General features: G+C 43.4%; 1 protein-coding gene across 1 annotated transcript; it reads right to left on the bottom strand.

The window, feature by feature from the left end:
* Positions 1 to 443: 443 nt before the first annotated feature.
* LOC131293002 (angiopoietin-1-like) lies at positions 444 to 15,767 on the bottom strand. The gene is made up of 3 exons (XM_058321082.1): positions 15,447 to 15,767; positions 14,805 to 15,387; positions 444 to 463 (listed from the first exon to the last, which is right to left on the bottom strand). Exons 1-3 carry the CDS (start codon positions 15,765 to 15,767, stop codon positions 444 to 446), a joined length of 924 nt encoding a protein of 307 aa, XP_058177065.1.
* Positions 15,768 to 18,265: the final 2,498 nt, after the last annotated feature.

Below are 18,265 nucleotides of genomic sequence, written 5' to 3'. Positions count from 1 at the left end.
TACCATTTCCCTCCAGTGTGCCACCCGGCCGTCGACAATCTGCTGCTCTCGACTTGACGTTGGACAGCATTCACCGTGCGGGCCACGAATTCGCGCACGCCGACGATTTATGGTGCTCACCGGAAATGTCGATAATTGAAAAGATAATTCTTTACAGCGGCACGGTTAAAAACGGGGGCGCCGAATCGGAAAAGAAACATTTCAATGGGTTCCAAATTCGGACGCCGATTAAAAGCGCGATCCGGCGCAATGAATAGGGCGACATAATTTACGGCAAATTGGGGATATAAACCGGTACAATATGAATGCTGTGATTTATGCAAAGGAAAATGTTGCTTTGTCAACCGCCGTGAATCAACGAACGTTGATGGTGGATTTTGGAGTTTCATTTACTTGAATGGATATCGTTACGAAGGAGATCGTTAGAAGCAGAATCGTGATAATCACGTTCCACTGATTGTATCTGTGTTTTAAAAATAAAGAAAATCATTAACACAAATCGTTCATCAACTGTTTTCCCAATTAATGAGGGAAACACTGTTCCGACGTTTTATATTGTCCCACAATGCAAATGGTAAATGTAAGGTTTATCCTTCTTTCGTTAATTTATCCCCGATCTTACACGTATTTTATGACCGCTTGGCAAAATGTCCCTCACGCATAGGTTAAATATGTTGAATCTCAGACCTTCATTTTTCACCCAACGGCCATTACAAAGCAAACCTTAAAGACCATGGATTATTGTTTACTTTGTATTTCATCTTTACCGCAACGGACGATACGGGCAGCTGTGGTGTTTTTGTTTGTCTGTTTATCATTGCTTTCTGGCGACTCCCGACGTCTCATCCTCCCTCCTCCCCTTGGCGACCGAGGTCACCTTTGCTGGACCACAGCGTGACCTCGTTAGGCCGCTTTCTGCGGCATGATTAATGCTTCAGAGGCGGCCCAAAATTTAAGTAAGTATGCTCGCGGGTCATGCTGCGACGAGAACGGTAAACAAAGTCCCTCGCTGCGACCGTAGCAGGTTCTGTCGGGTGGATTTTTTGGATGGAAAATTATGAAAAGGAACATGTAAGGAACCCACTAACCACTCGTCAGACACTGGACAGGTCTGAGGCTTTAAAAAATCGCGGTACGGTTGGCAAACAAAACGGTTCAGCTGAGGAGTGGTTTTTGCTGTTTTATTTGCATGTCCCACAGCCCCCGTTTCGAGCTGATGGGCTGCGCGAACCATACGAAGCGAACCATTCAAACGCGACCGAGGGGAGAAAAACGGTAACGACCCAGAAGAACTTTGCGTCATTAAAAACCCGTGAAGGAAAAGAAATCCCCCCCCCCCTCCTCCCCCCTTCTAGCTTGTCAGTCAGTCAGCTTAGGGAAAACAAAGAAAAAGAGTGTCAGGTAAGAAAGGGAATCCATGGCGAGAACAATGTCGTCATTTTCGAATGCCTTTTTGCTTCGGCCCGCGGAGGAACCCATTCATCGTTTGGTTGTCCTGCTTGGCTTTTCTCACCCGCACGAGATATTCCGCCCGCAGTGACAATAAACGGGAAATCATCATTAATTACAAAGGATTACGGCACCATCAAACCGGGGCGGCAGGGGCTTCCTGCGAGCTAAGGAACACAAAAATAAAACGGACGGTATCACGCGGTGAAGGCTTTCCGATCGGAGATGTCGGTTTTTGTGTTTGTTTGCTTGTTTTTCCTTTCCTGCGAAGGTATGAGTCAAAAAGTGAAAATAAGTGTGATACGGACATACGGATTTTCCCACCTGGCCGAGCACCGTTCGAATAACGAACCACCGGTAAAAGCAATCAGAAGCGCTGGAGCACGAGAGTCCTTTGAGTGGGTGAGTGCATTTTACCGAAGCGGAGAAATAGGGGGAGGGGAAATCACGCCTGTCGCCTTCGTGATGTGTGAAGCCATAAATCTTGTGGCCAACCGGTGACAACCTTTCCTGCAGTCGCTCCGGTCGGTACGAAATGATGCCGCTTTCTTATTCGGTTGTTGATTCCAATATGTTTGTGCATTCAGCCTTTCCGAGGGTGTGCTTTGGGCATTATAGAGATGCATTTTTATTTACCTGAATCTAAATCATTTGTGCTTCGAAGAAGGTGGATTTTATGCCATCATTAGTAGACATGTGGAACAAAATAGTAAATTTAGTTATTTTAAAAATATATGTTGGTGCCTTTTTCTTCAAACTCTTTCAATACCTCGTTGTAAATCAATCTAAATTGAATGATTATCACCAAATTGACCATAATATCTTTCAATTAAGGGTACTGACTATGCGAAATGACCTCCGGAAGGACATTCATCAATTCAAACTACCACGGAACATCTCAACCGGAAGCCCGTCAAGCTTTCGGCAAAATCGTAAGGACATAGCTCATTGCCCTCGTCCAGAACCACTTGGGTGTCCCTTTCGGGCATGTTAATGCTGGCGGAAAACACTTCAATCATCGTCGCGATGGCCACGGTTCGTGGGGAGGTGGAGAGGAGGAATCTTCGTTAAGTTATCCGTAAATATATCCGTCCGAGAAATTGAGCATCCACTTTCCCGCGCGGGATGAAAAGGATCGAAGGGACGGATTCTTCCGGGCACTGTCACTCGGCACTCGGCGATCGGAACATTGCGCCGTAGGACCGGTATCGGACTGCACGCTCCTTCGGGGCGAAAGATTTATGTTCCCTATCGGAAGGCCATTATTCATTCGCCCGGTCAATGGCAAAAGCCAAACGAGAATATAGTTGAGACTAATAGTGGACGGAATTTTCGTACAATGTGTCAAGTTGTTTACTGTCAAACGGAGCACTAGAAGTCCGGGGCCGGGCCCGCCTTCGCTCGAACCGGCGAACTCCGTGAAAGTGGTTCCCAATTTCCCCTCCCCAAACAACAGTATCGCCCGGGAGTTTCTTTTCCGTTACCGGGGGGAAATCTCAATTCCTGGTGAATGTGCTCAACAGAACTCCTTTCGAAGGCGTTACCGGCTTCAGTTCGCTTCGGGTGAAGGATTCTTCGAGACGGATATCGGACTATCGAGGGATTTCGTCCCATTGCTCCCCCTCAAAATCGCACAATGTCTTCCAGTCGCTCCGGAAGTGAAACCAACACAGTTGACGATAAAAAAAACGCTCGCTTCCTTAACACCTTTTTCTTGAGCTTCTCCTTCCCACAAACGAAGTATGTGTTTCCTTGACGAATCCTGGCCCGCACTGGCTCGCCATATGTTGTCAATGAGTATTACACCTGTGATTGGCAACCGGAAATGATGTTTTCCCCGCAACCATCGAGTCCGTCGAAAAATTTCTCGCATTACTAGACCTCAGCCACGGAAAACAGGAAACGTTCGTCCGTGTTTATGTTTGGGGTGGAACCAGGAGGTGGAAATACTAAATGCAATGTTGTAATACAAGCGTAATTAAATTTCTGTCACCCATCGTAATGTTTTGATATGGTGGTAATGGTGGCAGCGGAGAATGATAATGTTTAAAATTAGGAGTGAAACCTGGACGCCGGCACACAATACGAGATTAGTTACACGCCTCGTTAATCTGCTTGACCGTGACATGCTTAACACTGTCGCACTGTCACATGCTCTTCGTAGGGGACATTTGTCGATTAGTTTGGTCTGATGGTGTTCTCATTAGAAATGGAGGAAATTGAATTCGGTTTTACAGGGTATAAATCCCCGTCGCGAGTGGTAAATAATGTTTAAGCAAATAAAAACCTTGAGGAATGCGAACCTCACTACTAAATTTGATTATGTTTTGTTTATTTATCAGTAAAATTTGGAAAGTAAAATATCTGAAAACGTTGTAAATCGATAGATTTGATCATCATGAAGTTCCTTTAATAATTTGCATAGTATAGATAGTCTAGGTAGATATTACATCAATTGATTTTGTTTCTTAAATGCACATTTGTACAATACTTCAATTCTGTCTAGGGTAACAGTAAAGTTAAAAAAATGTTAGTTTTATCTATTTTTTGTATATACAATCACAAATTGGATGAGAATTCCCTACCATCAAATATCTCTTATCCGTATAAAATTTGATACAAAAATGACAAAAACCCTTTGACAAGATTGAATATTTATCGCTCAATCACATATTTTTAAGTGTTTGGATCACTATTTCGTAATAATAAATCCTAACTAAAAAAAACTTTATTATTTAACAAAAAATTAAAAGGATAGCAGTTCCATCTCGTATAAAATAACGAACCAACCTATCATTGACTGTTGCGATGGGAAGCATTCGTATAATTTTAAGTTTGTCATTTAACATTTATCCATAAGTTGAAAATCATTTTTTCAACCGCTTTACACTGTTTAGGAAGTAAAAGTCAAAATTAAAGGGAATGTTTTGTATACAATGTTGCTTATTAAAGATCCCAATGAACTCCGTCTGTGACTGCCTCGTATGGTGCAAAACTATAATGCGTAAGTGTTCCATACCCATCTCCACAGCCTCAATCAACAGTTTGTTCCTTTTGAGTGAAACACAAAACCAACCGAAAGACGACACCCAACTCCGATGCCGGTTCTCATAATGTTGCGCATAAACGCCTGGACATGGGGCACAACTTTCACTGGCGTCGCCGCCGGTGGTGGTTCGCATTTCATGCGTCGCCGCGTAACGGAGGGCCCGCATGAATATTATTACTTCTGCCGCTTATCGACGATATGTGCTCGGAATAAGTAAAAAACCACAAAGCTGTCCCCGAAACCCGGCATTCGCCGTCTCATCCTCGGGCTGGCGGACAATCGGAGATATCAACCGCAAGTGTTGCCCTTTTTCCTTGAGGTGGGCTGCTTGACTTTTCTTTTTCGGTGTGGCTCACATGAAACGAAAGGGTCGAAAGAGCGCCGATTCCTTCAGGCGTGGCAGCAGTACGCCGTGTGGTGGCAGCCAAGGAAATCCAACCGGAAGGCACGCAGCGCCGAAAAAATGCCATATGCGGTGAATGACTTTTCACTTTTTAACTGTTATGATCCTTTCATGGCAAATAATATTCAGGACTCGTTTCTGGTTTCGGGCTTCAGCTGTCGTGGCAGCGATCGGAAGATTGGCCGTTTTATTTTCCACTGCTTTTGTCTCTTCAAACCCGCTCGGCTTGGTTACGATTCACTTTCGACTTTGTGAAGCGGTGTTTTCCCCTCACCCAAGAAGAGTAAAAAGTTGCACCAAGGGATATACAGACATAACAAGGGTGTTGCAGGAAAAAGATAGGAAAGAGTTCGTGTAAAGGCATTGCTAAATCCGGTGGCCAAAATCCCAGTTTTCTACCAAGTAACTTGTGGAATTGTCCAAACACTCGGCGTTTGGAATGATATTATTATTTCCCAATTTCAGTGCTGAAGCAAATAAAAAGTACTATCCAATATGGTCTTTCGTTTTACTATGATGTTGTGACATTTGGCCCTAGAAGAATTTTAGTACCGAAGTAAACCGACCGATATCATTTTTGTTACGTTTTATTGTATGTTTGGCAAAGCAGTGTTATACAAGTTTTGTTGTCAATTCGATGTAGTTATGTGGAGGATGTAAATCGAATGCGAATATGGATTTTTTTAAACCAGTTTACTATTTCGATGTTTTATAGACTTTAAAGCTAAAAAAGAAAAAAGAAAGAGTACGATAGTGACACGTTTAAGATTTTTATTTTTTTTATTTATCATGCTGCTGCTTGAAGTTAATTAACTTACTTTCATATTGAAACATTTAAAACATCTATGGTTGTTTGAACTTCAACTGCGCCATCAATTGGAAGCAATGTATTTTATTGAAATTCTTGTTTTAAAGAAAAACTTTCAGCAAAAAATAATACGATTCATGAACTTTCCATCACGCACAAAAAAAAAGCAAACAAGTAAAACACTTCAATTCAGTAACTTATCTCCATGATCCGCCTGTCTCTTTTTCTGCCTTCCTCGAAGGAAGTCGTGCGTGGCGTAGTCCAACTCATGCTGCACCAATTCCGTTCTCGTTCCGAGCGAAGGATAGGGCGATAACTTTTCCCTTTGATTTTCGGCACGCTTCGAGACACCAGACCCCGAGCTAGAAAATTATTATTATTTTCACATTCGTCCACGGGGCGAGCCCGGCTTTGGACTCATATTTTCGTAATCGAAAGTTAGCTTTCGGGAAAAGGAAAAACACCGGAAAAGTTCTCGCTCGTGCAACCGTTGAAACTAGCGCCAGTTAGCCGATGGCTGAAGGGCGCACGCTTTGGCCGAGTGGAGCTGGCGGTAAGCCGGTCCGACGCAGGACGGTGAAAAACAATTTTTGACAGCACTGTTATGAACGATATCTTTTTCAGAATTGACTAGCAATTTTCCCGCTTTTTGCTCGTTCTCGTACAAACTGGTGCAAATAAGTCCACTCCGTTTATCGATTCCACTTGTTGTTGCGAGGTGTGCGGTTGGAGACATGGTTGAGGGGCGGACGAGGGCAATTGGAATGAAAACTACCGTGTTGGTCGGCCAGAAGGAGAGAGAGAGAGAGAGAAAGAGAGAAAGAGTGAGTATATGTATGCGTTTCCGATAGCATCGGAGGTCAATATTTGCATATTTGCACCTCAAAATTGACTCATATTCGAAACCGTCCCAAGCAGCCACATGTCATGATGGTAATGGAGGCGCCCGGTGTTTCCGGTCGGAAGGCGACCGGGCCCGGGTCGGACCGGATGGTAAGTTAATTAAAGAAATTGATATCATAAATTGTCGCAGTTCCTGCACCGCACGGGCCGCTTATGATCGATTTATAGTGTGAAAAGTGTTGCAAAACAATCGAAAACGGTCATCATTCGGTGTTGGAGTTCATTTTTTGTGGTTTTCCGTTCTGTCGCAAGCAAGTGTCCCCATCGAATCCCATCCAATTAGAACTTACTGGCATGTTTAAGCAATTGAATTCAATTGCCCAGTGACATTAGGTGATTTGGTTTTATTTAAGTTGGACACTTGTGGTTATTGGTGTAGCAAAATTTTTTCGGACATATTTATGGCACGGAAAAGTTTTTCAAACACTTTGTTTTTATTACACGGGTACTGTTTGAATGATTGGTTTAGTTTTCTCGATTTTATTTAATTTGTCACTTTTGTTCAGTCTAGCGCTATTATTTACGGAATGAGAACGTTACGAGGTCAAACAAAGTCCATTCGTTTTAGTTATGTGTTGACGTCACTATTTAGCTCAAAGAATACTATAGCAGGAGAAAATGATCTGGACTGACAACAATGTGAAAGCAAAATTGAAAAAAAATACTGTTGATGTTGTTTATAGTGATTGACAAGTTATGAACAACAGGATGTTTAAAAAACTGAGTTATTCATTTGACAGAAAAGGGTTCTGCAGTGTATCTATGTTCTACAAGACGCTGAATTGTTGACCCTCCTTGGAAAGTAATGCTCGTGAGCCAATGATAATAATAATAATGGTTGTCCATCCACCCAGCCTCTCGAGGTGCGTACCGAGTGCAGGAGAAGGAGTTGCGAAAAACTTTTACACACCACAAGTGACCCTTCAGTGTCTATGCGGTGATCCAATTATAGAAATGCTGGAACCACTCGTAATTTTCGAATCAACCAAACTCCTCCCCCACCCACGCCGAAACGGATTGCCCTTTTATTTCGGCCGCAGCCTCTCGAAGGCGCTTTCGTTTCGTCTTTTCGCCCGGGGACGACCAAACACAATCCCTCTGGTTGCATCGCGGACATCCAAAAGCACATCGGGACACCGACCCTCCTTTGCGAATGCGAGCGTCCTTGGGTATTCCGCTGCAGAACCGCTTGCACAAGACCGGCGGAACGCGTTCAATGGCGACCAGCAGCCGGAGCTCTCTTGAGGAGTCTCGACGAATTTTCTCAAGTATCTCATTATAATTTTCATGCAATACTATTCCCGCCGGAAGGTAAGTTTCCAGACATCGACATCGGCGCATGCAGCGAAGACACACGACTGCTGACCATTGCCCATTCCCCACCGGTTGTGCGGGGTTGTCCTTTTCGTTATTTCATATTTCCTCTGGTGGCCGAAGCGGTTGAATCCTCCATTTCCTATCACTATCTTGGCCATCAAATGGTCCACGTAGGTGGAATGCAATTTGCTATCTGCCACGCGAGCCGGTTTCGATGGAAATTATTCAATCAAAAAGAAGTAACGTTTTTATGTGAGTTTTATCTTCTCGTGAATTGACTTCTTCTCTAAGTAAATGTAAAGGTTTCGTCCTGAGGGAATCATCCGTTGCAACATACGTTGAAATTGAACCAATCCATGACTTCGAAACTCTGGGGAACGTGATCCTGATACGCGATTGATGCACGATAAGCGAGAAAATATTGCTATTACCTTGGAAGGAAAGATCAACTAGAAATCGCAAATATCTGGGATTTCTGGTACGCTCTCACTGTAAATATTATTAGGTAGTGTCCAAAAGGCAAATTTCTTCAGAAACAGTTCACAAATAAATTAAATGATCATCAAAAGAGGTAAAATGATCTCCGAAGGAAGCACATTGAAGGGGGCTTAGAATCTATCCAACAGATCAAAACAAATCATAGTCGAGCTGATGAAACATACAAAACTGTTGATACTTCATCTAACAACACTGGAGGCATAAATCCCAAAACCTACATTTGCTCATTATTTGACGCCTGGTGCGAAAGTAGTAGCATTAACATCCCGGAGTAATTATTTTAACGAGATCCACAGCTCCACCGAATCCACTGCGTCGGAAAAGCGCGTTTTGTCCCAACCCCCCCCCCTCCCCCCACCTCCCCACCCATCCGTGATCGCAACAACATCGCGGAAACGTGCACAAATTGCTACGAAAATCGGAAAATATATTGCTGCCACCGGGAATGGCATGTGCCGTTTTCCGCTAGCGCGCCCAAACACACACACAGCACAGCACAGTACGGTACGGCACGGTTTTGATCTTCCCGCAGTGATACGGGAATGTGGAAAATCGGTTTCCGTCGCTTTTCGTGGGCCGCCGCGGCAACGGCCGGTAATTGCATCGTGCTTATCGAGCCGTGAAATAATGAACGTTTATTTTACATCGATTAAACTCCATTTCCATTATCAAAAGATAACAAAACAAAAGGGCCGGCGTCATCATCGTCATCGTCGCCGGCGTCGTAGAGCGCTAGCGTATGTGCCTATGCGCCAACACCTTGCGCCAATTCGACGGGAAATTGTGGTCTTTCCACCGGGGAGCGCGAAATGGAGAATTCGGTTTTCGGGCCACCCTCTAATGAGTGGAACGGAAGTACGCAAATATGTTTCCCAATACACAACGGACCGAAGTGTACGATCGCATTCGCGTTCGGCAAACCTTGTGCGATGTAAATTAGACTCAGCTGAATTGTAATTCTTGTGATGCGTGAGTTGGAATTGAGCAGCTTCGGATGGGTTGGAAATGGGTACGAAAAATGTCAGTACTTGATGCGAGTTCAAACACACGAGTGAACAGGAATCGCAAGCTTGTCTAGGAAATTAAAAATTTAGGATCTGTTTGGTTCGAAACAAAATCAAATCAGTTGGAACTAGAAGTTAGATCCTCCACTCCTTTGGAATGATAATTATATTGGATCATAGTTAGGGAATCATAACATGCCATAACGATTATTTTGTTATATTTCGCAAACACAATAGTCTCAATGGTTCTGGCACTAACTTTCTGGCAAACACTTCATTTTAAAAGCTCTAAAAACGCCAAAGATCATGTAATTACATAAAGAAAAATGCTTTCCTCAGAGCCCCAAATGATCAACGTCACACCAACGGTTTCTTTAATATTCCATTAAAGTATTCCAGCGGCTCGAACATATTTAATTTCATTCTATTTAGCCCGCTCCCAATTAGTACACACATTATCGTGTGCGAGCAGTTTCCAAAACACACGATTACCGATTCGCTTGCCGCCCGATGGACCACAAACAAAACGAATTTAACATGCCAGCGACCATTGCTGCTGCCGCTGTTGTTGTATGGTGAATAATTATGCTGCTTAAATGGATCCGGTAGTATCCCAACGTGGCGCCCCGCGTGCGTTGTCAATACTCTTATGGGTCCTGTTATCTTTGCGAGGCGCGTTTTTCAGGCCGGGTTTTTTTTTTGCTGCTTTTGGATGCTGTTTTGTTTTTATGTTCTACCTGCTCCATCCATCCGACCTGTCGTTGGTGCATTTTTCACTTTTCCACAACGTCACGAGCAGTCGGAATATTATCAACTGCACAAACAAGTACAAAGGGGTGGCGGGGAGAGAGGGGTTGTTTGGTACTTTGTTGCTTTAATGTGTGAAAGTAAGCAGAACTTTAACCTTTTCATGCTCGCTGTCAAACAATTAATTTTGTTTTTATTGTATCAATCTGTTCGCAATGGTGTTTAGCGAGGCTTGAGGCTAGTTTTAGGATGAAATATGCGGGTTTTTTTTTCATGGCCTTCTCTATCCCATCCACAAAGCAGCATAGTTTTCCCTTGATCTCGCGCAAGTAGCGAGATTATGGTTTCGGTGTAAACGATGACAGAGTGAGTAGGCCGTGTGCGATCGGTTTTGTTGGAATTTCGGTTGCGTTACGTAACGGTCCGGTGTTTGCTCCCTTGAGCCTCCCACTGAAGCCAGGGAATCACTTCTGACCACAAAAGGCTGCCCGTGACAGATACTGTTGTATTGTAATTTTCGGTCTGACACGAGCTCGGCCTATTGTTTCAACTCGATTTCGTTGGCCGAATCCCGACGATTCCATCGGTTTGCTTCATTGGCCGGCCGACGGTCGACCATTGCTGGGTGGTTTTGGTTTGGTTGGGCTTACGATGTGTGTGTGTGTGTGTGGGTTTCTGATTCAATGATGCAAAAGCCGGGCCCTATTTCACTCCCCTCCTCCGCCCACGATCTGCATGCAAACTGCAACAAACGATGTACGATGCGTCGGCACGGTGGGATGAGATTCAGCTTCCCGGTGAAACGTTGCCGTTGGAATTCTTGATTTCCCACTCCGACCAGAAAACCAGAGGCCCGAACCAAATGCGTTTACCAAATAACAAAGTGTGCAATGAGGCGCAATGGGGGATGGAATGATTCAGGAGCAGAAAATCGTAACAACTCCCATCCCAGCGACGGGCTACCGAAGGTTATCTGCCGGTCTATAGCCGAACCGGGGCACCTTTACCATCCGCAGAACAGACAGGGCTGCGTATGGCGAATGTGTCGATGCATTGTGCCAATGCAATTACCACACTGATGGTTTATTTCTTTCGCGATTGCATTTTAGATCATCGGCTGTCGGATGGGCGTACGTGCGATGTCTAATGAGCGCACAAAATAATTAACACTTTTTCTAATAGTTCATAATGTACAGCCTTTACGAGGTAAAATCAAAGTTTATCCCGCAGAAATAGATTTTCAGTCGTTTCTACATATTACTACTTATATTTTTGGTTCAGGGGGCTCCTGATTTGTTATACTGGAGTTGAAATCAATGCAAAATAGTCTATTGATCTATTTGCAAGTTCAAACCATTGCCTAGATGTGTAAACCTCCTCTTTCATTCTCAACATTTAGCATATAGTTCTCCAATTTAAAAATCAACATCCTTGAAAGTTATATAACGTTTTATCGTTTGGTTTTGACCATTGAACAAGTTGAAGACAAAGTTTCCAATTTAAATCTTTCTTGGTGGACTTACCATTGCTATCCTCCACAAACTGCACCTTTGCACAATTCTGATGATAGTGTTTTCAAATCAGTTCAAGCAAATACTTACACTCAGATTGAACGAATTTCTTTGACATATATGATAGTTTAGTAGTTTAGCTTTAAAACACTGTCTTTCTGAAACCTGCAAAATTTTTGAAACTCCTACGTTTTGGCAATTCTATGTCACAAAAATCTTTGAAGGAAGATTTGCCTGCAATTGCTAGAGGCTCCATAATAAGCTTCAGCGGATGGGTTTCGGTGGGTCTCTCCTTCTCTGGCTTGAGTCCTTTCTGTCAAATCGGACTTATAGGGTCAGGGTCGGCGGGGCTCTCTCCGATCTTTTCGTGGGGCAGTCGGGTGTTCCTCAGGGGAGCGTCCTGAGTCCCCTCCTTTTCGCACTTTTCATCGCCGATTGTGCCAGGGTTCTGCCACCTGGTGGATGCCTGATGACGCGGATGACGTCAAGTTATTTCTTCCTGTATCCTCGTCCAATGATCTCCTCTCCCTCCAACGTTTTGCTGATGCCTTTTCCTCCTGGTGTATTGCCAATGGCCTCGTCTTGTGCGTGCCAAAATGTTGTGTTATCACTTTTAGCCGCTCCTCGGACAAATTGATACACAACTATGTCTTGAATGGTCTGCCGCTTCCACGTGTGTCTGTCGTGAAAGACCTCGGGGTGTTGCTTGATGACCGGCTATCTTTTGCGCCGCAGCTCGATTCGGTAATCGAGCGCGCTAATAAGATCCTGGGCCTAATAATCCGCATGGCATCCGAGATTCGGGACCCTTCATGTCTGCGTGCGTTGTATTGCTGCTGGGTGCGTCCCATCCTGGACTATGGATGCGTCATCTGGTCTCCCGCTGGTGTCACTGCTCTGGATAGGCTGGAGAGGGTGCAGAGGAAGTTCTCTCGTATTGCCGTGAGGCGTCTTTTGAACGACCCCAGCGCTACCTTACCTCCCTATACTGTCCGGTGCCAACTTCTGGGGCTAGACAGTCTTAAGGACCGGCATAACCGCGCGCGTGCTCTGTTTATTGCTAACATCCTCCTTTCCAACATTGACTCTCCTTCCCTGCTTGCGGCTATTCCCTTTTACGTTCCTTTTTATCAACTCCGCGAGCGTCCTCCTCTCTTTATCCCCACCCGCCGTACGCTGTTTGCGCAGAATGACCCATGGTTGCGTGCCCTGCGTGCCTTCAATGCCGTGAGTGATCGGTTTGACTACAATATGTCCCTTGCCAGCTTTCGCTCCCACCTTGTGTCCCATACGTCATGATCCTTCTTCGTCTCCTTCTCCGCTTCGTTATCCTTCCTTGTTCCCCGCTTTTGTTCCAATTGTATAGCCCTCGGGGCAAACAATTTATGTATAATAAAATGTAAAAATGTAAAATGTAAATAATAAAGCACTTCAACTTTATGATTTCATGCACCATCATCAAAGCAAACAAGCAAACAGCAATTGAAGAAGTGTGTACAAGCGTATAATTTTAACTGCGCGTTCTAACCTTGACATGTCACATGAGCGCTGTAATTTCCAAAACCAATTACTTTGATCTTTGGCACAAAATGTCAGTCCATTGAATAAGGTTGCCATCTGCACTGAAATGTAGTTGATTCGTCATCAAACATGTGGTCTTATCCTGAACGCCTCGTCTTTAAGGTTTTCCCAACCTGTTTTGTCTTGCCTAACGTACCCAAGAAGGAAACGCACTCCTCGCATGTCGAGGAAAATTATTAACAACTTCTAGCGAACCTGATGCACCGGTAGCAAACAATGGTAACCTTCGCCATCCTCCCAGGAACAAGCGTGGTGCACTCTTTAATGTAAACTGGACACAATCTGCCGACAAGAGCATAAACCATTGTGCAAGATAATCCACCCCAGAAGGTGCAGGAAATCTTGATGGATGAAGACCATCCAGGCATCGCTTGTATCATCGATTGCTGAAGGGCAACAACACGATCCAGCTGGTGCGGGATATTTGAGCACTCGGCCATCAGTGTCGTGTGCTGCAATCGGTTTTCCCGTACTCACTTCACTCCATCGATGATGTATCCCCCGAGCTGCACCTCAATCCAACCAAGACAATGGTGTAGATGCACCCTTGAGCTTGTTGTGTGAAAAACACACGAGCTATCGATATCGAACAAGATGAATATTCATTAGGCAACGCTAAGGTTGCACATTTCAATTAAGTTCAAATCAAATTAAGTTCTCCCCGGCGTCGCGCATCCCTTGATTGACCTTCCCACTTGACCCTGGCCATCGCTCGTGCTCATACTTCATACAAAAACACACACACACACACACGCACACACATGCTGGGTTTGTCGTGGAGCACAAACTTCTCCAATGGTTTATGGTTGTTATTAGATCCAAAATGAATTATAAATGCTGGTATCAGTTTTTGTCACACTTCCAGCGACGAGTTCGTTGTTCGTGCCGGTGCTTCATTCGACGTTTTCCGTGCCAACGCGTCCGATGATCGATGTAGAGGCCGTTCGTCCCTTGATAGTTTCTTGGATTCGCGGCTTTAGAAGATTGGAACACAAATACCTCCTTGAAACTGAACAAGACCGTTGGAAAGATGAGCCAAGTTTTGCCAACAAAAAGAGGTGTGATGGCATCTTTAAGAAACTCATCATTTCGGTAGTTTGCGGGAACGGGTTTTGTTCGGTAAAATGAAAAAAATATTACACATATCAAAATAGGAAATAATCAACAAATATGATCGAAAAGTTATGCTTTAGTATTCATTTATGTTACGTAAGTAAAAAGATTTCTTAACGCATTTTAATTTCAAATAATTTGAAGTGTCGATGTAAAACTAAAATTGATGGGTTTTGAACGGTGGTTTAAACCTTGCATTAGTCAACGGTACCGCGAATCATCATTCGCGAGAAAGACAAACCACGCCAGTCTTCTTTTAAATGATACCATGACATCAAAGTGCCATCATTCCTATCGTTTCGACGTCGTCCGTTCAAATTGGTCTGCGTACAACCATTGTACCACCATGCTCCAATTGAATCCTTAGCACAGTCGAGACCACTTTGGTCATTGTTTTGATCGAACGTGCTAAAATTTTTACCCCTACTGAAGCTCATCGAATCTCCTGCCGTTCCGGAGTATGCTCCTAGCTTCTTCAACGCGTAATATTCCGCTTCGCTACCGATCTCAAACTCGTCGTACCTAGCGTATCCGTAGTTGCCCTCCAGATCTTTGACCTCAACAATCAGGTCGTGCGATCGGCTTTTGGTCATCTGGTGCATATATTCTAGGCCCAGCCAGAACTCACCATCGACATTGCCGAATCCATTCCGGTATTCCGTCCAGTTCCGGTAAAAATCTACGCTACCATCATACCTATGCTGTATTACTGTCCAGCCTCCATCGAACTTAGTTTGCTCGCAGAACACCTCGAATGGTTCAGAATCTTCCCCTGAACGGAGCAGATACGTGCCAGATATGTTTGTCACTTGTCTACACGAATAGATAGGATGTACAATGTCATCTACTTGTGTCGTATACTCGATTGCCGCAACCGTTGCCACATTTTCCAGATCGTTACGGTGTTGTTCAACATTATTCGTTTTACTTATCAGTTTGTTTTCCAGTTCATCGAATTTTGACAAGTACTTCGCTTCAGTAGATTTCAGATTTTGCACCCCTTGCTGCAAATATTCATACATATTTGATTAAAATAATATCATATTAAAATGGTATAACTTACCTTCATTGCCTCCTGCAATGTACTGTCCATCGTTTGCATATTTGTTCCTAATTGTGATAACTTCATCTGGAGAGTTACGTCTCTTTCTTTCATATCTTGTTCAAGTTTGGCATAAGTTTTCTCCATACGTTGTTCCGTTTCCTGCAAAAAGCGGCAAGCTCCTTCATTATTATTTTCAATTCCCGCAAGCTTTGGGGACATGAGTTTTAAATCCATCACCTTGATTGAATTTTTCACACTGTACTCGACTTCTTTTAGTTTGTCCTTCAGAGCATCTAATTTGCTCATCAATTGTTCTAACTCGTTGCCACCAACAGCCATGCTGAGCCGGGCAGATAAAACCACTGCAAAACACAGCACCACAAAGTACCCATGAGAATCCATGACTTTGGCACTTTTGGCCACACGATCAGAACGAGTGATGAACGACAACTGAGGTTTACAGCGATTCCGTGGGCCGCGAAAGATCAAGCGAGTTCAGCTAACAGAAACATGGCTTGTGTTTTAAGCGATAGTGTGATGTCATCGCCGAAAATAGCACGATACACATTTGACCAACAGCGTGTACTTACAAGGTGTTTGTGTTATTTTTAATGAGCTTATTTTCATCACATCAAATACAAAATAAGTTATTTTTTTTTTCTCGTGTGAGGACAGCTATTATCCCGAAAAGTCAATATAAGTTTTGTAACAAAGTCGACATAATTCTGTAAAATTTCAATACATATCGCTCTCAACTACGTAGATACCCTGTAGACGAAACATGATTGATTCCAACTGGATTCAGTGTCTCAGCTGATTATGCTGAACGTTATCTCGCTCGTTGTTCACGGCCTTCTTAAGTAACAAACGATCCAAGAGTTATTTTTCCAATCTTAATTTCAGTCTAACAGACGGCTCGAACCGTTTCAAAACACTGGACAAACGTGTTTGGGAGTTACGTTGTGTTTGTTTCAAGCGGAATTATCGCATTCGTTTTGTTCAAAAAGGGAATGAAATAATCTCTGATCGTTCGTTGCTAAGCAACCCATCAATAACTTTTTTTTAAAGTTTATGAAGCGCAAGATTAAATGTTTTGTATTTATATTGGATTTATAAAGCAACTTGTGCAAAGAACAAAGAAGAAAACATTTTTGTAATTGTAATCAAAATAGATTGAGCCTGTAAACAAACATAATTGCAGTTAAATACAAATTATCGCTTAGTAATAATTTTATACTGTTATTTATATTTTTTTATAAAATAAGATAAATCGAACGCTTACAAATCTAAAGGATTTGACTTTTATTCAACATCCCAGACCCCACTGTAATATCTGAAAATCGATTGAACGAACATTTTTGCGCCGACGTCAATTAACAAAGTTTACCGTCTGTCTCTAGCTCAGTTTGAATATCAGTCTGCGGTCGTCTTTGTTTGTAAAGCTACAAAAACGGGTCCTATTCATCTAAAACACACGTGAGATAGAAGAAACGGAAAGCTATCCTTCTTCCAGAGTGACGCAGGGAATTGAACAGAAAAACAGATAACTTGCAGCCACGAATTTCTTTCGCAATTGTGTGGATAAAGTGAAACAATGATCACACTATTTGCACGTAAAAACGATCTATTGATTTTGTCCTGGTTCATGACCGCAAAATCAAACAGTATGCGTATACGACATTCTAAAGTCGGGTGGCTCGTAACTAGAGTTTTGAAAGAACCAAACTACATTTTATAGATCACAGCAGATTGAACTGTCTAGTGCAAAGACTTTTGAGGGTTTTTTTTGTAAAGTTTGATAAAATCATCATTAGTTAAACTAATTTATTAATTTTCCTTAACCAGTAAATTACTTGAACTTCCTTTTCCTTTTTTTATTCGGCTAAAGCTTTAAGTAGGTACAGAAGGTTTTGATTTCGTTGCCCAGCAGGTGAAAGTTAAAGCAAAATAACCATACAAGCCCTCGATTTTACAAATTCTCGTAGGATTTTACCCGATTTGTCTTTGTTGTATTTCATTGTTTTTTTTTATTTTGCTGTTGCTTCCAGCATCAGCACAATGACTACCATTCCACCGGCGGTTCAGATGGCAAATGCCGTATCCGTTTCGCCCGCGCCATGTTTTATGCAAAACCGTTGCACTCGGCCCCAGAACCCGGCAGCGGAAGCGTATGAATTTTAGAGGAAAATCATTAGCACCAGAGTGGGGCCGCGCCGGATCTTTAGCGACGTCGGGACGCAAGAGAATGACAACGATATGGTCGGTGGGTTTTTTTCCCAAATCCCAGGTTTGGCTCCGTATCCGATTGCCTGACCCGAGTTGCGAATATTGCGTTGTGCGTAGTATATTCGCCCGAATCGGACCTCTTCGGTGAGGATGATCTATTTCACCGCATCCCGTTTTTTCCGTTCTCCCCAGCCGGTGATGGCATGGAAGGGGAAGGTTTGAGGATGTTAAAAAGTGAAAAATTAAACACCTCAACAATACAGCAAAAAGTGAATGAAACAAAAAAAGACTGATGGGATCGTTTTGGGACCAAAAATGGATGGAACATGATTTTCCGAACCGATTTCTGCGCGCTTCCGGTTCTGGGAATGGCCGACGCATTCCATCCTTTGGGGAGGTCACAGTTGTAATCGATAATCTGCGACATTGATTTCAACTGAAGCGGTCAGATTTGTGTACCACACCGTTGTTCTGATTGTTCCCGTTTGGTTGGCTTTTCGGTTGGAGTTTTCCCGTGCATCCTGCGGGACACCAGAGGAAGCGCTCGTTTGCAACGAAAGGGATCGATTTTCCCCAGAGCCGCAGTGTAACTAGAGACATTCAGCGGGTAT

The sequence above is a fragment of the Anopheles ziemanni genome, chromosome 2 (assembly GCF_943734765.1).
Source record: "Anopheles ziemanni chromosome 2, idAnoZiCoDA_A2_x.2, whole genome shotgun sequence".
NCBI lineage: Eukaryota > Metazoa > Arthropoda > Insecta > Diptera > Culicidae > Anopheles > Anopheles ziemanni.
This window is presented reverse-complemented; position numbering and strand designations above follow the sequence as displayed.